This window comes from Kryptolebias marmoratus, linkage group LG20 (genome assembly GCF_001649575.2).
Source record: "Kryptolebias marmoratus isolate JLee-2015 linkage group LG20, ASM164957v2, whole genome shotgun sequence".
Lineage (NCBI taxonomy): Eukaryota > Metazoa > Chordata > Actinopteri > Cyprinodontiformes > Rivulidae > Kryptolebias > Kryptolebias marmoratus.
Genome location: NC_051449.1, coordinates 8,283,042 through 8,305,206, shown reverse-complemented (window position 1 = coordinate 8,305,206; position 22,165 = coordinate 8,283,042). Strand labels below are relative to the sequence as shown.

The following is a 22,165-nucleotide window of genomic DNA, read 5'->3' as shown; positions in this document are numbered from 1 at the left end:
CACCACAATCTTTGTTGCTTTTCTTCTCTAAGCGCTTCTGTTGGCAAGATGCGTCTGTCCGCAATGACCCCACTTACCATCTCGAGGAGAAGTGGCTTCTAAACAAGTGCTGGGATCCTCTCTGACAGCACTGGGAGGGCACAGGGGCATGGAGCTATTTCAGCTCCTGTGAGAGCACCTTCCATCTGCCCACAACCTGAGTGCAACAGGACACATGACTATTTTCAGCCGCCTCTTGTCAGGACAGGATAAGAGAGAGAGGCAGATAACGAGAGCCTGACACTCTGCTCTGATTCACGCACCTCAGAGCTGCTCTTTGCAGAAATTCTGAAAATGATTGTGCAAAAAAAAAAAAAAAAAAAGCCCAAAACAAGTTGGTTTTCAAATATTTCTTCAGATGTGTTAAAAACGAGAACGTGAATGTTTGAAGACAGATGACTAAATATCATGTAGTTATTGGTATTAATGGGCTTTTTTTAGACAATAAAAACCTCCTGAGCCACTGCCGCCCCGGCAGTGGCTCAGGAGGTGAAGCGGCTTCTAAACAAGTGCTGGGATCCTCTCTGACAGCACTGGGAGGGCACAGGGGCATGGAGCTATTTCAGCTCCTGTGAGAGCACTTTCCCACTGCCGGGGCGGCAGTGGCTCAGGAGGTAGGGGTTTGTCTTGTAATCAGAGGGTTGCTGGTTCAAGCCCCCGCTCCAGCTGTCTCAGCCGTTGTGTCCTTGGGCAAGACACTTCACCCGCCTTGCCTGCTGGTGGTGGTCAGAGGGCTCAGTGGCGCCGGTGTGATGGCAGCCTCACCTCTGTCAGCCTGCCCCAGGGCAGCTGTGGCTACAATGTAGCTTACCGCCATCAGTGTGTGAATGGGTGAATGATTGTAGTGTAAAGCGCTTTGGGGTCCTTGGACTAGATAAAGCACTATATAAGTGCAAGCCATTTACCAATATCACTGTTAAATTCTGTGTAATTCCACTACTGAAATGGTTTTCCAGTAGATTAGTATGTAGTGCGCATCTGTGAAGATATTAGTATTTATCATGACATTTAAACTAAATCAGTCAACAAAAAAAAGGAGAATTCTTAGCAATCAAATTACTCTTAAGCTTCCTGACACCATCGAGTGGTGGGAGATTACATTTAGCTTTTTGTGGATAATGGTGGATAACCATTTCAGCGGCGCATATAGAATTCTATCAGGAGCTAAGCCATCAAGTGTGGACTGAGTCAGTCCCAGGGACCTAAAACCAAACGCGGTGCGAGACAGTGAGCGACCCAACACGGTTAGCCGGGTCACACAGTGGTCTGTCATATACCTTACCCACAGGAGACGACTTTGAAACTTCCCCGTTTGACACAAACAAAATGTAAACTGGTATTTAATCACAGAATTGAACTGCACCTTTTTTTTTTTTTTTAAAGATTGACATAAAAACAAAATTCAAAGAAAGTCAATTTAAAGAAGTTTGAAAAAAAATGTATTTCAAGCACTGAAAACAGGAGACAACCTGACTTAGCCTTTGTTTAATAATTTAATAAATACATCATATTACACTCATGGTGATAACGTCAACATACTATACTATAGACAGATTTTACATTTAAAATCTTATTGCTGCACAGGTGGAACTCGGTGTAATTTTGTCTTTTTTTAATGTAGCTTACAAAATAAAATGCAGCAGAACATGAAGAAAAAACAAACAAGTCCTCTGTGCTACAGATACCAAAGTCATGTTAAGGTTTAGGACATGATGGCGATGAGACACGTGCTAACCAACGGAAACGTTTGCAGAACACTAAAATTTCCACGGAAACGGGAAGGTTGACATTTCTCATGCAGTCTACCCACGACGTTTCTGGATGCCGGTCAGATCTGCTCGATTCTGTGCTGCCAACTCAATTATGGTAGCCAGCCCGTTGATCATTGTTGGCAAAGAAAACCAGCAGAAAAAAGACGGGAAAACCAGGTAAAAATACGAGCTCGCCATCATGTAAAGCAGCACACACAACTTCAAACAGCCAATGCACGCACTCTGTCTTCCCGTTTTACTTCATTTAAATCAGGCAATCAAGCTTTATCGATCCCTCTCAGACGTGCAGAAGCCAGGACTTCAGGGGAATTCACTTCCTGCTCTGCTAAGCCTGAAGGATGCACTTTCATAGCTCCGATGAAGTTAGCGCCTTGCATTAAGGAATTAGAGGCATGATAATATCAACTAAAATAGTGCAATTTTACATTCCTCGTCAATCGTAAAAAATGTATCCACATCATCCGTTTGTAAAACTATTTGGTGTGCGTGAAGATAAAATGAGTGAAAATAAAAGTGCATGCAGGACACCTACGGATAAAACTCTTAAAATGATGGAAGTAAATAAGTTTGCTTTCTTTCTTTCTGAGAAGCAGAACAGATTGTCGTCACTCCTTTGCACGTGAGTTAAATGTGACGTCGCAGAGGGTAAAGCCACTTTCCTGAAGTTCTCCAACACGTTTAAACGTGTCCCTTTAATCACAAACACGGCTTTGAATCTACCTGCAAACAGCAACACAATGGCCAAATACACACGAAGAGATCCAGCTGAAGATTTATGCTTTACGCTGAACCAAACTTAGGCTCTTGTTCGCACCTTTAGAAAAACCATTCTGCACTCCCGCCGGGTCATTTGGAAACACTTCTGCGAGCTACCGCCAGTTTAGAACTTCCAGTGAACTCACGTTAGACGCCTTTGAAAGGAAAGCAGAAGACACACGGAGAACATGTGAACTCCAGCTACTGGAGCTACTTCCTCTCCTGTGACTAACTGTGCAGCTCGTTCCTCTTCAGGGAGAGTTAAGCCAACGTCTTAAGGTTCTTAAAAGGTAAAACAAACCCAGTTTGACTCTAAAAAGCCTGGTGGACCACTTCTGTATCTGACTGCTTACTGCTCTGAGGTCTGCAACCTTTAGCTGCTCTCAGATAAAACCTTTTATTCTCTGGGTGCAGATCGGCAAGGCACATTCACCACGACCAGTAGGTTTGATCTGGTTAAAAGTTAGGCCATAAAGAAATGAAAAATTAAAAAAATAAATAAAACCTTGTTGGTGAATGAGGTCATCATCGGGTGCCGAGTGATAAATACTTTTACGCACCGTATGATTTCACTTCCTGTTTGATGGGCTTTCTTTCGGTTCGCAAAGTCTAAAACAAATCTGCTAACTTATTTTCTGAAAATCATTTCATCTAAATTTGAAGAAACTAAAAAAAAAAAAAAAAAATCAGCATTTTGATGCTGCCTTAAAACAAGATTTAAAATCTTTGAAATAAGTTTCACTTAGAAAGGTGAAATCGCTGCTGAACTATCAGCTCACTTCCTCTTCAACAACTCTGCTTGGTTTGGCTGTTACACCAGTTTGCAACAAGCTCGAACTTAAAGTGCATTAAATCAAAAAATCCTGGGACTTTATTTTTTTTGAGGATCAGATAAATTAGTAGAATGTTTTCCAGTTTGTGGTAAAAATTGGAAAAGGTGGAGCCTCTAAAAAAGGTCCAGAAACTTGGGTTTTAACATGGATTTTAAAGTAGTTTTCTTTAAAACGTATAAATTTGCTAACACGGTGTTGAAGCTGACAGTGAAGAAAAACATGGAGAACTGTTTTCTGACCAGGATCCCTAACAGAACGGTGGTTTAAAGGGGTTACCAAAGACTCCATTGGCACCAAAAACAGAGGATGAAGACAAGATAAAATGAATAAAAAAAAACTTTGAGTGCTAATGTTTGCATTTTGCAAACGTGTGCAAGAAATCTAACAATGATAAGTCTGACAGCAAGCCTTTAAATTACTGAAACAGTTAATATCCATGTTTTGTTCCCAGTATTATTTTAGAGTTTACCAGGCGCTGACAGGCAGGCTGCTGCTTCTCTCTGCTGCTCACACAGCATTTATGAGCAAATGGAATCAACCTTTTTAACTCTCTGAACGGAACCATACAAATGTAATTCACATACTGAGTTATAACCTAATTAAAACACACGCAGGGTCAGCGGGGTAAACGAGTCAGGAAAATACAAACTCAAGAGAGCAACGAACTGTTGCAAAGGAAGGAGAGAAGGATGAAAACAACTAAAAACTCCCTGAGGGCTAAAATCCTACTTGTATAGATGCTAAAACTACAGGATGTTTTAATAACAAAATGTGATGAGATTTTCATTTACAGTACCTTTGTATATTAAAAAAAGAAAAACGATTGCGAGGGGTAATCACTGATTTCTTTAGCTAGCTAAAGCAACTAAACGACGTGGTACAGATTCAACTTCTCAGCACTGACATGAGCAGCTACACTTATAAGAACATGAGGAATGTATGGAACAACTAAAGAAAGGCTGAACACAACATTCAGTAATATGCCCTTTAAATGAGTAACAATGATGTTTTATTTATTTATTTTTTTTCTGCAAGTGGCAGACGGAGCAACGGGACGGATGTATGCAAGGCAAAGATTAAAAAAAGTCCCTTTGAAGAAGAAAAGCTGATGGTGATGGTATTGTGAAAAGGAATAAAGAATGAATCTGAGTGAGGAATAATGAAAGAGGTTAAAAGAAAAAAAAAAAACAATGGTAGGAAGGTAGGAAATGAAAGGAAGAGTGGACGGAATGCTGGATGGCACAGATGAAAGGAAAGGAACACTTTGTGAAGCTCTCTTATCAACAGAGGTCGTCGAGTCTGCCGCCCTGTTCGATGACCGCCTTAGCGTACTGCTTGAAGACTCGGTCCATGTAAGTGCTGCGCCGTGGCCACAGGCCCTCCAGGAAACCAATGTGACCTCCGTGACAGGTAATGAGCAAGGCCAGGTGAGGGTTCTGCTTCACCACCTCCACCGGAATTGCTGCAAACGAAAGGCGGGATTCAGTTCCTGTTTTGGTTCAGAATGATCAGAGACTGCGTCGATAAAAAAAAACAACTTGTGCAGCAGATCAGTGCTGCTGCACCATGCTAAGATGATTAACTCCCGAGAGGCCGCTTTTATTACTGTAAGCCTCATTGAGGGGAACAGTGCTGCATTGTGATGTCAGCACTGGTACGTGCGCATATTTCACACCAAATGCAGCAATTTGTTTCTGTTTAAAACTTCCTTCCTTACACTGATGTATTTGGAACATGTTCACATGAGTTTACTGAGTGCAGTAGTTTTCCAAATGCCCTTTTTGTCAGTAAAAGATGTAAGGAATCAGTAAAAGACCCGCTGCAGTGCCTCACAGCTCCTCCAGGCCTGCAGGAGGGCTGAGGAGGCTGAGGTGATAACGCTCAACCTTTCGACCCAAAGATGATGCTGTACCCAAAAACAAGCCCTAAATGCAGCACCACACAATTACAAACTAGACAAGTTGTATTTTCTACAAACTGCTGAGTGCTGAATGACTTTACTGAAGAGGCAGAAACTGAGTTGTTTAAGCAAAAAGAAGTAGAACACAAGCTAAAAGCTAAAAGAAGCATAAATAGACAAAAAAAAGCAAGTTTGCTGAAGCAGATTTATGAGAGAAAAATGTATTGGGAGGAATTGAAAAGATATTTATAAATAAAGTTATGTTGAGCTCATTCATCTCCTAAATGAGTTGAACAAACTGATATACGAATGACTAAAACAGCACAAAGTGTGCAGAAGTAGTTAGAAGAAGAAAAACCTTTCTGCCAAGAACACATTATAAGTGTCAGTAACATAAGCAGCATTTGTTCCATTTCACATACCACAACTCACCGTGAGAAGGAGAAAACACGTCATCAGCAGCGTTCAGACACAACATTGGCACCTGCACAGACTTCAGCTTGTGGACAGGACTGGCATCCCGGTAGTAGTCGTCATTCGTGGGATACCCGAACATGATGGAGGTGAACCTTTCATCAAACTCTCGGATGGTCTTTGCCTGTTAAAAAAAAAAAGTAAAAATCAATTTGTTCTAGTTTTTTTAAGATAACATTAAGCTGGCTCAACGTTGATGCAAATACTCCCTACCTTCATGACATGATCGATGTCGTAGCACTGTTCGAGCACCGGCCTGTGTCTGCAGGGGAGGAAATCAATCACACCGTCACTGGCTGCTGTGAGGTCGGACGATCTGTACGCTAAACAGAACTAGGTAACGTTATAAAAGGGACAACTCAAGAAAAACAGCATATCGAGCGTTTAAAAACAGATCAGGAAAGTCAGCTTGTGAGCGGTGCTGCGCCAGCGTGTAGGTGGATTTGTTAATCCCGCTCTGGCCCTGGCTGACCTGTGCACAGAGGCTTGTAGGCAGCTGGTGAGGTAGGAGTTGAAAAGGAAACGGTCCAAGGGTTTTTCCAGCGACGCCGAGCACTCAAAGACGTCCCAGCCCGCTGAGAAGACTATGACCCCTTTTAGACAGGTTTCCCGGCCCTTGCGGCCCAAGTAGTTGGCCAGCATCATCCTGAATATGGAAAGAGGGAGAGCTGAAGGGACAGGCGGGGATTCCATTTCAGACCGATCCCTCAGTTCAGGGGATTAGCGTTGTGCAAAAAAAATAAAATTTAAAAAAATCACGCTGAACTGTTGGGAGAAAATTAAAGCAGTGATGTGTCCAAACCGACACTAAAATAATCCTCATGGTGTTGATTTGTCTACGTGCTAACTGGTTAATGGCTGCTGCCGAACTGGTCACGCTTTTCAGAAAGTTCCTATTAGTGCCCGCCACGGCTGAAGCATCCCCTCACCCTCCCATGGACACGCCAGCAGCCATGACTGGAGCAGCGTCGAAGGCTCTCTGGATGTGCTCGATAACAGTCTCCAGATCTTCTGTGTTGGCTGCGCAGTAGGTCCTCGGGGTCTGGGTCGGACAGCAAAACAGAACAAACAAATCAGTTGTCTCTCTTTGCTTCCCCCTCGTCTTTAGAATCCTAATGAGGGCCAAACAGGAACAAATGGGCGATCAAACCTAAATAACAGCCTCACGTGGACCCGCAGGTTCAAATCAATCGCTGCACACACAAGCCACGTTCACAGTGTAGGTCCAGTTTATTGCAAGGCATCAACACTGTTGCGCTGGATCCATATTGAGCGCGGCTGCCATGACTAGCATCGCCAAACAACCCACCGAGAACAACACAGAGCGGGAGCAGAAGATTAAAAATGGTTGTAGACTCCGAACTGTAATAAAAAGTGTTTTATAACATTGCAGAGAGAATCTCATGTTGGGAGTACAAAGCCTTGTTTTTTTGGTTGTTTTTTTTTCTGACAAATTATGGTTCCTGTTTGTGCTGTTTCCAACTGTGACCAGAAAATGTCGAGTCACCCTTGAGGAACTTTCACAAGCCGCCGCTGGGGAACAGAGTCATGCTGAGCCGAGGCCTGTGGCACAAAAGGGTGTAAATATTCATGAATGTACGCTTCTTATTGTAGCCTGTCTGCATTTGGTTGGAATGGCTTTTACTAGCTGAACGGGATGAGATTTTTAGACGGCATCAGACTTAATGGAGGAAGTTTTAGAAGTTTTATGAGTCCTCCTTCATCCAGCTGCTTCAGTTTGTTCTCTTTCTTTTAGCTCCACCTCTCTGTGCTGCTGCCCTAATAAATACACAAGCCCACTGATTTGAAATATTTCCTAAATTAGTTACAAATCTGATCCAGTTAGAATCTCGGTGACTTCGTCTTTTGTCATTTTATTAACGGTTCTCCCTCCTTTTGTAAAAAAAATAACAAGCCTAGATACAAGGGGGGTCAGGAAACAAGAAACGATCTGAGCTCCTCAGCTGCAAATACGAGAAGGTCCACAGTGCTGCGCCTGACAGAGGCGTTATATCACTCTGCAACAGCCTGAGGCTGGGAGGAACAGCCAACTCAGTATTTAGCCCAGTGCAAAAGGCTTCTTCGTCTCTGGGTGTTTCACGTTTAAATAAAAAAAAGGGAAATGGAAGACATGAAAGACTACTCGCTGTAATCTCTCAAGTTCTGTTAGTCAGATCAGGCTGGGTAGATATTTTATTACAGTTCGTGGAATTAGCTGATTAACACCCAGACAAGAGGGTCACAAAAGCAACTGTTTAGTGGTTCTAAATCTCAACAGTTAAAACAAGAGAAAATATTACAGCGCAACAAGATTTTCAAGCCTGCATCTAAGTGAAATAACTCGTTTGGAATGAGGGGTTTAAAAAGTAAAATATAAGCACACACTGACGGCCCTGAGCTGCCTCTGCCTCCGATTGTTACGGGTCAACTACCAGAAAGGAGCAGAGCTAGCTTCTTCTTCTGCTTTTCTTTTTACAGACAGAACCAATATTTAAAAAGTGGTCAAGTCTAGAAGGTCTTGAGTTTCAAAGTTTTGAATCCATAAATGTGTAAAGGAGTGAAACGTTGTGAAGTTTTGACTCTGTGCTTACAAATATGAAAAGAAAAAGTGGACAAGAAATATTTTTCAGGGTTCAAGAAAAGGTGAATGTTGATGTTTTCCATGTCCCATTTAATGGCTACTATAGACAAATCTGTTGTTTACTTTAGTCATTCTTTGGCAATGATAACTTTGGCACTTTAACATTTTTCTTGGGAAAACGGGATAAAACGCCTTCCAAATCCAAACAGGATAATGAATAAAGAACAGGTTAGTTAATATTTTAAACAAGTCCGCTTGGCTTGACAGGGCATATTTAAAAAAGGGCACTTTCTCAGGATGGAGTTCAGCTTTTTAAAGCATCCAAATTAGGATTCAAGAAGAAACTCGGCCAGAATAAATTCCTGTTTTATTCTTCTCTGGGCCTGCAGACGAGTTAACACTTTACAGGAACAGTGGCAGTTACTAAGAGGAATTGACTAAATACAATATTTAGCTCAAATAAGATCATAAGAACAGTTAGGGGAGAAGTTAGGCAACTACTCCACATGACATATAATTTGTTTTTTAAAAGCACTAAGAATGGTGTTTGTAGCAGGGAAATCTTGAGCACAGTGGATGGTTTGAAAGCTCTGGTCTTAGTAAACAATGGAGGATATTCACTGTAACCGAACACAGAGAATTCAGTCACACAAGTGCACAACCACTGAATCATTTACATAAACTACGGTGCTGAAGAAAGAGGGGGGAATTCCTTCCTTTGCCCCCACCACCTGGTACAGTCCCGAGGTTACTGGGTTCATTTTCACATTTAATACAGCTGAGTCAACAATCTCTACGTGTGACCTGCTGCACAACAGAGTTTTAAATCACCCTGAATCAGACCGGACACTTTGTTTTAGTGGAGGTTTTTTTTAATGTGTGAAGGTGAGATCAGACACTGATTCAGATTTATATTGACAGAGCACCATTAGACTGATTGTGGAAAAGAATGAATGTCTAAAACCTTCATTCAGCCGCATTTTCATGGATTGACCAAAGATTGTCAATGTTTGCCTAGAAGAGTGCCTGTGTTATCCCCGATCTGGACAACGACACAAAATGTCATTTTATTCACACTAAATGGTGATTTTCTTCCTCCTCGGGTTTGTTTTTGATCAATTTTTGTCGATCCACGGGCGCAGCCATCGTTGAGCAAGCAAGCACCATTGTTGCTCTGATTGGACAAGAGTTCTCATTTATCTGCCGAGGCTTTTGACTGGTTGATGTTGGAGGCGTGACGATGCATCGTCTTCCAGGCAGTGGATGACAGAGGCCGGAATGTCCGAGAAAAGAATGGACAAAAAGAGGAAAGCTGCCCCATTAGTTTTGTTGCACTACGTGTTAAATAAAGGTTCATAATCCTAAAGTTTTGTTCTGTGGTTTTTTTAGTGGTTCTTTGCACATTTGGTAAACCTCTTCTCTCAGTTGAGTGGATTCTACCAACCAAAAAGAATGCCAAGTAAACCCTTTTTAAATCTCCAGTCAGTATATTTTTATTAAAATCTATTTTTAAAAGTTTACTTTTTTTCAGGTTTGCTGCCTTAGGAGATAGTTCCTTGTCCTGTCTAAATTAATTTCCCATCTGACCTTCTGAAAACTCTCCCAGCCCTTCCAAAAAGCCAAAAATTCTCACAAATTGTCCTCAAAAAAAGCTGATGTTGGACTCCTCAAACACACTCCCCATCTTGTTCCAAATGTCAGGAAAATTTATTTCTGATGTTTTAAATTTCTAATTTTTTTTCACCCACTGGATGGTCAACCCCCCCACTTCTTCTGAATAGCCTCCTACTCCTGAAACGTTTGAACCCCCCTGTCTCAGTTCTGAAGCAGAAACGTGCACACAGATAGTAGAGAAGTAGGTAGTATACAGACATTTATTTTAAGCTTATTTTAAAAGAAATGAGTTTAAAAATAAAGACTGAGATGCTGAAAACTACAGTGTACAGTACGTTGGACTCTTACCAGTAGTGTTTCACCAGAAACCCCTCTGTTGTTGAATACGACACATCTGAAAAACAAAAAACACAAGCACTATTATCAATATTTTTGGTCCCATGTGTTCTTACCTATATAACTTTATTTATCGATGCTAAAAGTAAACTTAAACAAGTGACATAATGAACCAGTTTATCTGAAATCAAAGCCCTTTTCCTCTAAGGTAAGAAAACAGAAGCAACAGTTTGTTCCTGCACTGATTAGATTGGTAGCTGCTGGTATTTTACTGCTGTACCATGTCTTCTTTTAAACAAACCACTGTGTTTTCACAGAAAATGTAGATTTTTCAATTAAATATACGTCTCATCCTATGAATTTATACATAAAAACACAAAAATAAGTATACATTTTTTTTAGAAACTAAAACATTAAAAAAATCACTTTAGATTTTTATATATTAATATTCCTCAAACTAAGATCTAACATAAAATGTTTTGAATGTATGGATGTTTTAGTCATTTATAAAAACAACATTAGTTGAAACTTCACAGATCCCCACAAAAGCCTGTTAGATAAGAGAAGTCCAAAATGGAGCTCAGCACTTCCAATATCTCCAACATTGTATGTTTTTATTATGTGATTAATATACAGTAAAGGCAGGAATCCTTTTTGTACTTCAAAATGTAGAAAATAATTGCAGATTTGTAAAAGAGGCTGAAACTTTAGAACTACTTCTCTTATGGATAATATTGTGGAGTCATTGTAAAGATTCAGATGTCATCAGAATCAATGAAACAAAAGAATAAAACTTAAGTGGTCAAATTTAGTCAAACTTTACAGAAAGATGTTTTTTCTGTTCCAAAAATCTATTGTTCAAACATTTTGAAGATGTTTTTCACATCAAATCGCTGCATGTGCTGTAAGGCAGCGCCATCAGCATCTCTCCTCCTTCCATCTCAGCAGTCATCTATTATCTGGTGGAGGCCTGCTGTTTCTATCAGTGGAAGTCGGCAGCGTTGCGCGGCGACACGGGGGCGCTGGGCGGGAGGAGGCGGGGCGGCGGCGGCGGGGCGCTTAAACGTGCTCTGCAGCGTGGACACGGAGGCTGGCCGGAGCTAAGCTGCAAAGCTTGTACGGGGATAAGCTGTAATTAATTAAGCTACACGGACGAGCGCGAGGGGAGGAAGATGCTGAGTGTGCCGGCTCTCGTCGCAGACATCCCAAATCTGGGGCGAAAGAATGAGTGCAGCAAACACAAAACAAGACAAGAGCCTGCTGGAGACGGAGGAAACCAGCAGGAAAAGTGCATCCCTGTGCAACTCTTCAAGCTTGTGCAAAGCATCAAGAGCTGCTACTTAAACAGAAAAGCTTAGCTGTCCCTTTTGTCGGTGCACTTCACCTAAAATGAACTCATTCATTATTTCCAATTCACCCATTCAAATGTACAAAAGCTCTATAAAACTCAATGTCAAGCTTTACACTGTGAGAGGTTTGTTTTTGACTAGACGAGATGTCTGTATTGTACATAGATGTCAAACTACAACATAAGGCACAAGCAGTGTCGGTCTGTGATTCAGGGCGTCGAGTGTCTGTTCAGCCAGCGAATCTGGCCAAGACCACCCACCTGTAGCCCAGATCCCGGCTCTGTTGGACCATGTGCAGGATGTAGGACTCTCGGCTGGTGCCGGTCAGACCGGGCAGGAGGAGGACGATGGGCCTGGTGGCGGGGTCGGCGTAAGTGAGGCTGTCATCGTTGTCAAACCAGTCCACAGATATCTGTCCTCCATCTGCTGCCTTAATAAGCTCACTGCAGAGACGAGTGGGACACGCAATTCAGTGACGTGGCTCTTTCTAGACCTGATCTGTGTACACATATATAGATCAGTTTCTTTCACGCACAGGAGAACACACACGAAGCAATAATGAAGGTGGGAAACGCTGATAATTTTGACTAACAGGATTTAGATGCATGAGTGCAGATTAGAAGCTGTTGAAAACCTCGGATTCCACTCGCTGCACAGGTCAGGCGTTCTGTTCAATTCCAAGTAAAGTGATTACTTCATTGTATCCATCACAGGCTGCCACAGGGGAACTCGATACGTTCGCTCACTGACAGCTGCCTCCTGATTGTCTTTTTGCTGGACTTTGCAACACAGTTAATATAGGGGCACTGCACCAGCGGGTTCTTATGGTCAATCAATTTCTGCGCTACACAACCGTAGCGTAGAAGATGAGGTCGTAGTGCCTTTTAAAATCCGCAGAGCGCATAAAGCCACACACAGAGCTGCCGGTGAGCCAGCTAGGCCCGGCCCGGCCCGAAGACATCCGCATGAAATTACAGAGCCGCCGTGAAATACACACCTGAAATGAAAGGCTTTAAAGTCGGGGAGGACTGATGCACAGCGGCAAGCGCGCAGGGTCCTTGTTGTCCTCCCATCGGACAACAAGGTGAGTGAAATTTCACCCAAACCGCCTGCGGCGAAAAAAAAAAGAAGCAGTTTCCCCTTTTGTCTGTCTTTGGGTCAACCTTGGATGACTTCGTTAATGGGGGAGTGGAGGGGAGGGGTCCAGTTGTACCCAAAGGACATTCCATTAGAAGTACAGTGAATGTGACCATCAGTCTTAGCGGGTTTGATAACAGAGATCTGGCCCTGTGCATTATGGGAATACTTGTCTCCTTGACAAAGGAGACACTCAAAAGCAGAGGGGGTGTGAATGTCCTTGGGTCAGTCACCAATGGGACGAACTCTTCCAGTGCAGAAAGAAAGAAAAGACACAAAAACAACCACAAACAATGATATGGACAGCCACAATCAAACAGTCTTTTTTTTTTATTTTTGCAGAAATCTAAAACCTAAACCGAACTCAACTAAATGAGCTCAAAGACAGATTTACTTTTGGCTCACAGCATTGTCTTACTTTATTTTATCGCACTTTGTTGACTGATTTAAAGTTATATCAACTTGTTTGAATGTTAGAAAGATATGAAGAAAAAAAACAAACCTCCACAACAGACACTTCTACAGTTTAAAATGATAAACATATAAACCAAGACCAGATCAGATCATCTCAATAAACAAAAGCCTGGATTATGAAGTACCAACATAGCAAACAATGTATCTGTTCTAATTTTTAGGTTCAGCTAAGATCAAGAATGAGACCCAGATGTGACAACAGAAAGGAACAGGTGACCGAGTTAGTTTACATTGCCTTGTGATAAAAAAGTGGACAGATGTAATAACTTTCCAAACGGTTCTCTGATATTTGTCTGTAAAATTAATGCACTACTTAGAAGAATAAGTGAATTATCAGCTGGGAAAAAAACCACCATGTCAGATTCAGCCTACTGGAGCTTACTTTCTATAGACGACTCCAGGTTTGGCGGTGACGAAGGGCCTCAGCAGCGTCTGGATGCGGCTCTCCCAGCACCAGAAGGTGGGGTAGTAGGTCTCTGACACTACTGGACATTGCTCCTTTAGAAAGTGGTAGAACTTCTTACCTCCAGATACAAGCTGAGGTTTCTGAGAAAACAAAAGGTTCAAGTTAAAGAAAAAGGTTATAATTACCTCAAAGAGGTTTTTTTTTTTAAATACTTGTCATTTTTCCTGACAAAAGGCTTGTTGCTTGAATAAAATAAAAGCCTAACATTCCTCGAAGGAATTCATGTTGCCCGACAAAGATCATTTTATGATGAGAAATGATGAGTTACAGCTACTTCAATCAAACCTTGGGAATAATTTTCAGAAATTTGAGGGATATTTGGTTACAAACACGGTCAACTGCAACAGCAAATGCCACATTTTAACGCAACAAGTAGGGCGTAGGGCTCGGAGTATGCGTCAGCCACTACCACGCCAGATTTTAGCTCAACATCTGTAAAACTGGACGGCCGTTTTTGTGTTTTCTAATGTCAGTTGGCCGTGGCAGCCATCTTGAATGGGGTTGACCCCCAACCTGAATCAGTTTTAGTCAGATATTTTGCTAACACTGTAGACAAGTGAACACAAACACACAGATACTGGCAAAAACACGATCACTTTTCACCTTCCACGGTGGACAGTAAATACATAGTGCTATCTAACATTATATTGTTTTACATCAAACATGAAATAAGCTAAACATTTTTTCTTATATATATATTTCTAATATTCTGATGTGGTTAGAATAAATAAAAAGTCATGTTTTGGAGTGCACTGGGTCATATTTACTCCTTAATTATCTATAAACTCAGTAATATCTCCTTTATTAGGCCTGAACATGGTGATAAATGTTGGATTTGAATGTTCATAGATAGTGGGAGCAGCATTAAAGTGCATTTTTTAAAAAGTTCCTTGCATAATTTGGACTTTTAGTTCCTTTTTTTAAAAAAAGTCATTACACATATTCACGTTTATACAGCCTGGACAGTGAACTTGTTATTATAATATGTGACCAAATATCGTTTTTGTAGCGGTATCAGTGGAGTCTCCGTTACTTCTGTGTTACATAAAAGCCCTGAAGCGGAGTAAAACTAGCAAATAGTTCATGTTGGCCTACCTAAGCCGACGTCTAGCTGTCGTGCAAAGGCTTGACAAAACCTCGAAGCACATCCGAGCTGTATTTGGGTGTTTGTGGTGGTGTTTTAAAGGCAGTATTTAGACAGTATTTAGCGCCACACATGTGCTGCTGCTCATCACCAGGCAGATGCAAACCGAACCCGAGCCTCCATCACTAACCCGGTCGACTGTCATCACTCCCCGGATGCTCCTCGGTAGCAAACCCATGCTGTTTTTTTTTTCAAATTTTATATTCACTGAGTGCAGAGGTTGTTCTAGCACAAAGAGCCCCCTCCTAAAAAAATGAACCTTAACTTACCTTCGCGACAGAAATCAAATAGTAGCAGGTGTAAGCCGCGCTAAAGCCCAGCACCAGAGACAGCCCCACTCCCGACCCGAACAGTCCAACTTTCACTTGATTTTCCAAATAATGTGACAGGTCCCTCGTCAGAATGTTGAAGTTAAAGTCCAGCGAGATCATTGCAAGGTCCCTGTTGTCTCCAGTAGGGCAAGGACACCGGCCAGCTCGGTTTGAAATCCGCCGTCTGCCTGCGAGCCAACTATGAAGGAGACGGTCAAGGGGAGCTGATGATGGGAGAGAGTTTACACAGATGGACGGCAGGGGGCACTCGTTCGCCCAGCCGCTCAGAATGACTCTGTCGCCCCCTGTCGTCCGCGAAGCAGTACTGCACAGAGTTCACAGCGAACAGAAGCCCTCTCATCAGTAAGAGATTTAAACTCTTCTTTAAAAAAAAAAATGCTACGCAAACATGATTGAACGCCGTCAGCATCGGGATAAAAATATATGACAAAGTGATTAAAAGTGGTAAATATTAACCAAGCAAAGCGAAGGCCCCATTGTGGCTACAAACTCACAGGGGGCCCATGTCCTCCATGCGGTTACTTGAGGTAATTTAATTAACGGAAATTATCATTAAATCCTCGGGGTTTCACAGTAAATTCAAAACCTAATGAGAAGTCACCCTGTAGACACTTTCCTGGTCTACAATTTGTGTTCGAAAGCTTATTTTTTTTGTGCCCCAGTTTGTTAGTGCACAGATGTGGACTTAACAGATGGACTTCTATTATTTATTTATTTGGTACATTCATTTGAAGGAGAGATAATAAGGTCAGTTTGTCCATGAGACATTTTGTCCAGAAACTCAATTTCAGACTTGGGGTTTCCGTGGTTTAAAGGTACTCATTGCAACATCATGAAGACCAGTCAAAAACAAAACTCATAAAGTAAGAAACAAACTCTGCACATTTCTATTTTTTTCTCTACCACATGCATTCGTATACATTCTATGGAAAGAGCCAAAGTTATTAAAAACTGGTCAACAATGGAAACATTCATGAAAGAGTTATTTGGGATCAAGAAGTCAGACAATACTGATGTACTGGTACATTTTTATGATCAGATTTGTTGAGTAAAGTATGCAGATAGAAAAGATTTGTTTACACTGTGATTACCCACATTTCAGAATTGCATATTAATAGATGGAAAACTACCGGAGTAAACTTTTTCAAAGTGCACCTTGGATAAAGTTCTGGATAAACTTTTGTATGTTTGATTTCATAGTTTGCAGTGATTAACTTTATTACAAAAGTATGCATTTTGTTATCTCACTAAATTTTTTTAGTGAGATAGGTTTTGTTTCAGCTAACATTGTACGATGTTATATCTTGGGAATCGTTTGTTTTCCCCAAATTTTCCCCCACATTTATTTGTTTGCTTTATTTATTTATTATTCTTGTTTGGCTATCTGTAGCTTTTCATATCTTGTAATAGATCTAAGCCAGCTGACATGACAATGCTAAAGTTAAACAAAATCAATACATACGATTTATTACTGTTACAAAGTAATAGACAAATAAACGACCTTAATATCAGCGTTTTTGTTATTTGGGATTTTATTTAACTGTGGGGTTTGAATTGATGCCACCTCACTATCAGCAGCAACAATTTAACACACACATGTGTCACCTCTAGATACATAGTTTGGAAGTTTGTACCTGTGTCCGCCCAATCAATAACTTTACCGCTGCTATGAAATCTTATGAGCAAAACAGTTTCGTAAGAATCCCAAAACAAAGATATGTTTCCACACCAAACATATTTCTCTAGTTGAACTCACAGACCGTGAGATGCGCACGCGCAGTAAAGGCCGGCCTTTTCGTGCTCCATCGTGCATCTTCGTGCATTTCCGTAGCTAGTTGTTGCTCGTCTGAGGGCTTGAACGATGATTGAATATAATGGCGACGCGTTATTTCTGACTTGAGCCCATGATCTCGGGCTGACAAAAAGGAACCCGCTGGATGCTTTGCCCTGCACTTTCGAAAACAGCATTAAGGATAATCAGCCACGAAAGGGACTACATTCGCTCTCCGCCGCAAGGAAGGAGCCAGGAGACAATTTATACTGCTACCGATGCTAGCGCTAGCAGTTGTGCTTGCTAGCTTGCTAAGTTGAAGAGGGGGCATTCTTGTGTGTAAACTGGGAGGAGAAACGGCCACCCTGCTGAAAACTAAGATTTATGCATGTTATAAACCTGTCTGCTTCATATTCTTTTTTGATAGTTGAATATTTTTTCTCAGGGGCTACAATAAGTAAGCACCGACTTGCAGTTGGCGTTAGCTTCTAGTTTTTTTTGGAAGAGGCTCGAGCAGGGTACCCAAAGCAGAGACTACTTTGTTGTGGATTGCTCTAGTTTCTGTCCTGTTAAGACTTGCTCTCGTTTAGCAGGGGAAACTGCCTACCAGCGCAAAGGATAGCTTGCTAGCAAAGTCTGCTAGCTCGCTCGCTTAAGGGTTGTTGTGGCTTTTACGAGAGCCCCCTTTTCCGTTTTGTAAATGACCACCGGCAGGAACAATCGGGCGATGATGGAAGGAGTTGGAGCCAGAGTGGTCCGCGGACCCGACTGGAAGTGGGGGAAGCAGGACGGCGGCGAGGGGCATGTTGGCACCGTCCGGAGTTTTGAAAGTCCAGAAGAAGTGGTGGTTGTTTGGGATAACGGGACAGCAGCCAACTACCGTTGTTCTGGAGCTTATGACATACGGATACTGGACAGCGCTCCGACAGGTAACTTTTCTTTGTACGTCAGTCGATTTGTTTTCACAACACCTTCAGGAGTGACACAGGTATCCCCTGACCATTTCAAGCTGTTGTTTCAAAGGTTATGGTAGATTCTGAAATAGCAAATCATGTAGTTACCTGTAAACGAACAAAAAAAGAGGAGAAACTCCCTGGAGTCCTAATCTGTTTTGTTGCTTTAAGAGACTTTTCATTAAATTTGCCAGTTTGTGATCCTTAACTTAAGCCTGTCAACCCAACTTTCCTCATATTACTGTCTAAACTCCCCTCACTTTAACAGATGTAACACAAGACCCAACTGTGCAAGCTGTGTTTGCAAATACTATGACATAAAAAAGCAATCTTAAACGAAATGGAGAAGATGGGAAGGTTTCCTTTAATAGGCAGTTATCTCAATTAACAACATTATTGCACTGAATGTAGAAAAAAAATGTGCTTGTACAGATAATATCCATAACGTGAATAGTATAATGTTCCATTAGTGTGCACAAACAATTCAGTCACAAGTTTTAACTTATAAATACCAATCCCCCTCAGGTATCAAGCATGATGGAACCATGTGTGACACCTGTCGCCAACAGCCGATCATTGGTATTCGCTGGAAATGTGCGGAGTGCACCAATTATGACCTCTGCACAACCTGTTACCATGGAGACAAGCATCATTTGAGACACCGGTTCTACAGGATCACCACCCCGGGCAGTGAAAGGTTTGTTAAATGGGCAGCATATGGCCATTGTTGGGCTAAACCTTACACCCACCATTAATAAAGTAGTTATGGAAACAAGGGAATCCCTGCACTAAGTTATTGACTATTTGGTCCTCTTACACATGCCGTTTGGCTTGATGTTACTTTATGTGAATGTGTGATATCGGAAAAGCCTTTTGTACTGTCAGCTTTTGCCCGTCTCCTATGCAATCTGTATGCTCCCAGCCTTCAGTTGCCAAGCAACTGCTCAGTCTTATTTTAAGATTCACTAACCCCGTTCTTAAATATATAAATGTAGAGTTTTGTAGTGATACCATGTATTTAAACGATTTCCCCTCTTTTTGCATTTGTATTAATGCCTTTTTGAAGCTTATAAGCCACCATCTGGTGACCATTTTCTTGCTGGTAGGTCTAACGTGAAGCTCAGTTAGTGCCACTTGTTTTATACTCAACTTTTCAGACTACACAAGGACAGTAAACAATAATAAAGTTATTATAATTTGATTGATGCAATTCATAGTACTATAGGGTGACAACATTATGTTCAGTCACTGCTGACAAACAAAAATGACAAGATGAAGACAGCTCATTGACGAAGCCATCACTGTTGACTATTTCTTCACTAGTTTCTTTTTTGTCATTGTTTTGGATACTTGAGACTAAAGCCTCAAATAGCCAAGACATTTCAGAAAACAAGCGTATACCATTTTCATGTAAAACATAAATGTGCAACAAAGAAACATTTGCATAAATCACAATGGCTGCAGCTGTTCCTCTTTGGGTCATGCGTGTTTTCATAAGTAAGGAAGCGTTATCGCATTATTAGAGTTAAAATTGAACGGAACAGGACGCCATATTAAACCTACGCTTTAGATTGATGTGAAATCGTAATTACAGTGGGAAGTCAAGAGACACGAGTCAAGAGAACAGCTCTTCTTTGGGCCCTACAAAATGAATAAAGAAATATTTGAATATACCTTTGGAAATATTTTCAGCTATAGTCAGCTACGGGCATCTGCATACAAAAATGAAACAGATTCTTTGTTTTAAGTGTGTTCAAACATGTAAATGTTAAAGCAAGTCCAAATTCCAGTATTTTTTATGGTTTCTTAAGAGCTGTCAGGATCACTTTAAAGACTTCTTCAGAAATGTTTAAGGAAGTTTTTGCTAATGTGACCACAATCTAAAAATAGAATTGAACTTTGGCTGTTGTTTGTGTAAAAGCCTGAACATAAAAAAGGCTCAAAGTATGGCTAGTTTTGTTGTAATCAAACAATCAGACCTTAAGGTTTACGTGGGCGTAAACCTTTTTAAGTCTGTCCACAAAAGAAATTAAACTTTAATTAATTTTCCATAGAAGCTGCCTGCTTGGCTTTACTTAAATGGGAATTTTTTTCCTGTTTTTATCCTTTCCTTCCCCACATCTCTCAAAACCATCTAAAAAACATTGTCAAGTTGGCAATTCTTGTACAGAAAAGTCAAGCTGATGAAGAGAACATATGTTGCTGCATTGATCTTCTAAATAGAGAATAATCAAAGAAGAAGAACAAACAAGCAGCCAAATCAGACTTTAAGTACTTGCAGTGTATTATCTGGATCTTTAAGTGTATCACTCACTCACTAAATTGCATAACTAGGGGTTGGTTATGAATTTGCATTTATCCTTGGTACTATAATAGTGGTCTGTACTTCAGGGTTTTTTTCAAGTAAACATAATTTAATAAATAAAGCACAAGGCCCGACAGCTGACGGCCTTTTTTTTTAACTGACTACATCTTACTTTCCCCTGAGACAGACATTGTATAATGCACAATGGGTGCTGGAAGTCTCCTCGTCTCTCCCTGCCCCTGCAGCTTGGTGGGGTGTTTAGTTACTAGGTGCTGAAAAGAGACTGCATCCTGTTTGCACTGGTTACACCTGCACAGTCCTGCTGCTGTGTCTGCCGTGGCTCACGTTGCTCAGGTTTTGTTGGTCATGAATATAAGTAGCAGACACTGTTATTTCCCCTACTGTCAATAGAAATTAATTTGCTCTTGTAAATAAAACACCCTGTTGAGTGTCACACGAGGAATTTAACTTGCATTAGTTTTAAAAATGCTTGTTTCTTCTTTTTGTAAATGTTTGATCTGAGCAGAGTACTTCTGGAGTCGCGTCGCAAGTCAAAGAAAATCACAGCCAGAGGGATCTTCGCTGGTGGCCGGGTTGTGAGAGGAGTAGACTGGCAATGGGAGGACCAGGATGGAGGCAATGGGAGGAGAGGAAAGGTAAGGCATCAACATGAGGAGGAACATCTCTGTTATTGCCCTTTTATCATTCAGTAATCTGTTTCATGAAACATAACATTTTTTAGATGCTTTAGCAGTTTTTCTAATAATTTTTCGTAACAGCAGCAAGCATGGGTGGGGTCACTTTCAGTTGCTTGTTGCAGACAGGACGTCCGGATGTTAAGGAAAAGTAAAAGATGCTTCATATAAATATTTATAGTAATAAAAGGAAACAAAAAGTGCCTCCTGTTTTATACCAAAAGTGAGCGTTTGTTGGATAAATAATTCTACTAAAAGATATAGCTGAAAATTATGCCTATTTTTTACAGCGTTTTATATCTGGTTATTTGATCCTTCAAGAGGGGGCTCAGTGAGTATTTTTGCCCAAACAGACTTTGTAAGGAAAAAGCAAACTTCCACCCCAGGATATAATTCGATTGAAATCTGCAGCAGCCTCAGCCAAAACAGGAAGGGCACTGCCTGACTCAGCATGCTTGTATAATGGACGCAGAAAAGCAAAACGTACACAAACTGACCGCAGTCCTTTTAACGCAGTGGTAGGTCTGTTACGCTGTTGTCAGTCGTAAATAATTGTTGTTGAATTAATTCAGATAACAATATCCTCCCTTAGTGTTTTTAATGGAGAAAAAGTATTTGTGAAATCCGCTGTGGTAAACATGGCTGCAGTGACTAATATCTGATAAGGCCTCAGGCATTAGGTTTGTACAACCAAATGTAGGAAAGGGAATATAACAACTAATATTCTGTTCTTTCTCAGCGACGTTTTTGCTGATATGTTTCATGCAGACTGACCTTTTTTTTTTCTTTCTCTCATTTTATCATTTGCAGTGAACTACCACCTATTTACAATCAATTTGGTTTCATTACATGCTCTCAATTCCTAATAATTTTTACGTTTTTGTCTTCATTCCTGTTTATATTTGTGATATAAACAAGCTTCCTAAGAGCAGGTTATTCCAATTTAATGTTTGTGTCTTCTGCATCATTAGAACACATTCACTGTGTGAGGAATTTACATTTATTTATCTCAGTATCTTTATATTTTTACTATACCTGCTTTAAAGTGTTTGTATTATAGTCTCGTGCAGACCTCGGAGTAGTCGATTTAAGTGGCCCTTTAGGCAATATTAAACTTTATTTTGTAGTGTTATTTAATGACATATCTCGTTACTGTTTTATGACGCCGTAAGCAATGTGCTCTGTAGAAAATCACCACTACAGGTCCTGCAGCTTAGATGTCCTGTTAGGTCAG

At 41.0% G+C, this 22,165-nt stretch overlaps 2 protein-coding genes across 5 annotated transcripts in view; one reads left to right on the top strand and one right to left on the bottom strand.

The window, feature by feature from the left end:
- Positions 1 to 1,509: 1,509 nt before the first annotated feature.
- Positions 1,510 to 15,430, bottom strand: abhd3 (abhydrolase domain containing 3, phospholipase). Its single transcript, XM_017425943.3, has 9 exons — positions 15,145 to 15,430; positions 13,648 to 13,811; positions 11,915 to 12,097; positions 10,318 to 10,363; positions 6,704 to 6,816; positions 6,247 to 6,420; positions 5,988 to 6,036; positions 5,733 to 5,898; positions 1,510 to 4,862 (listed from the first exon to the last, which is right to left on the bottom strand). The coding sequence occupies exons 1-9, from the start codon at positions 15,304 to 15,306 to the stop codon at positions 4,681 to 4,683; spliced, it is 1,239 nt and encodes a 412-aa protein (XP_017281432.1). The 5' UTR covers positions 15,307 to 15,430; the 3' UTR covers positions 1,510 to 4,680.
- Positions 15,431 to 17,026: 1,596 nt separating this feature from the next.
- The window catches only part of mib1 (MIB E3 ubiquitin protein ligase 1), a 47,816-nt gene continuing 42,677 nt past the window's right edge, over positions 17,027 to 22,165 (top strand). For all 4 annotated transcript variants that reach the window (XM_025007986.2, XM_025007985.2, XM_017426035.3 and 1 more), the window contains exons 1-3: positions 17,027 to 17,907; positions 18,457 to 18,628; positions 20,763 to 20,892. In XM_025007986.2, the coding sequence (XP_024863754.1) occupies positions 17,679 to 17,907; positions 18,457 to 18,628; positions 20,763 to 20,892 (531 nt within the window). In that variant the 5' untranslated portion in view covers positions 17,027 to 17,678. The remainder of the gene's footprint in view (positions 17,908 to 18,456; positions 18,629 to 20,762; positions 20,893 to 22,165) is intronic.

Bases quoted from the DNA above. Each gene is read 5' to 3' on its own strand.
- abhd3 (XM_017425943.3), bottom strand. From the start codon at position 15,306: ATGATCTCGCTGGACTTTAACTTCAACATTCTGACGAGGGACCTGTCA. The intron at 6,421-6,703 runs GTGAGGGGATGC...TTCCATATTCAG, and splicing joins GCTGGCGTGTCCATGGGAGG to GATGATGCTGGCCAACTACT. The intron at 6,037-6,246 runs GTCAGCCAGGGC...CCTCCCCTGCAG, and splicing joins CTACAAGCCTCTGTGCACAG to ACACAGGCCGGTGCTCGAAC.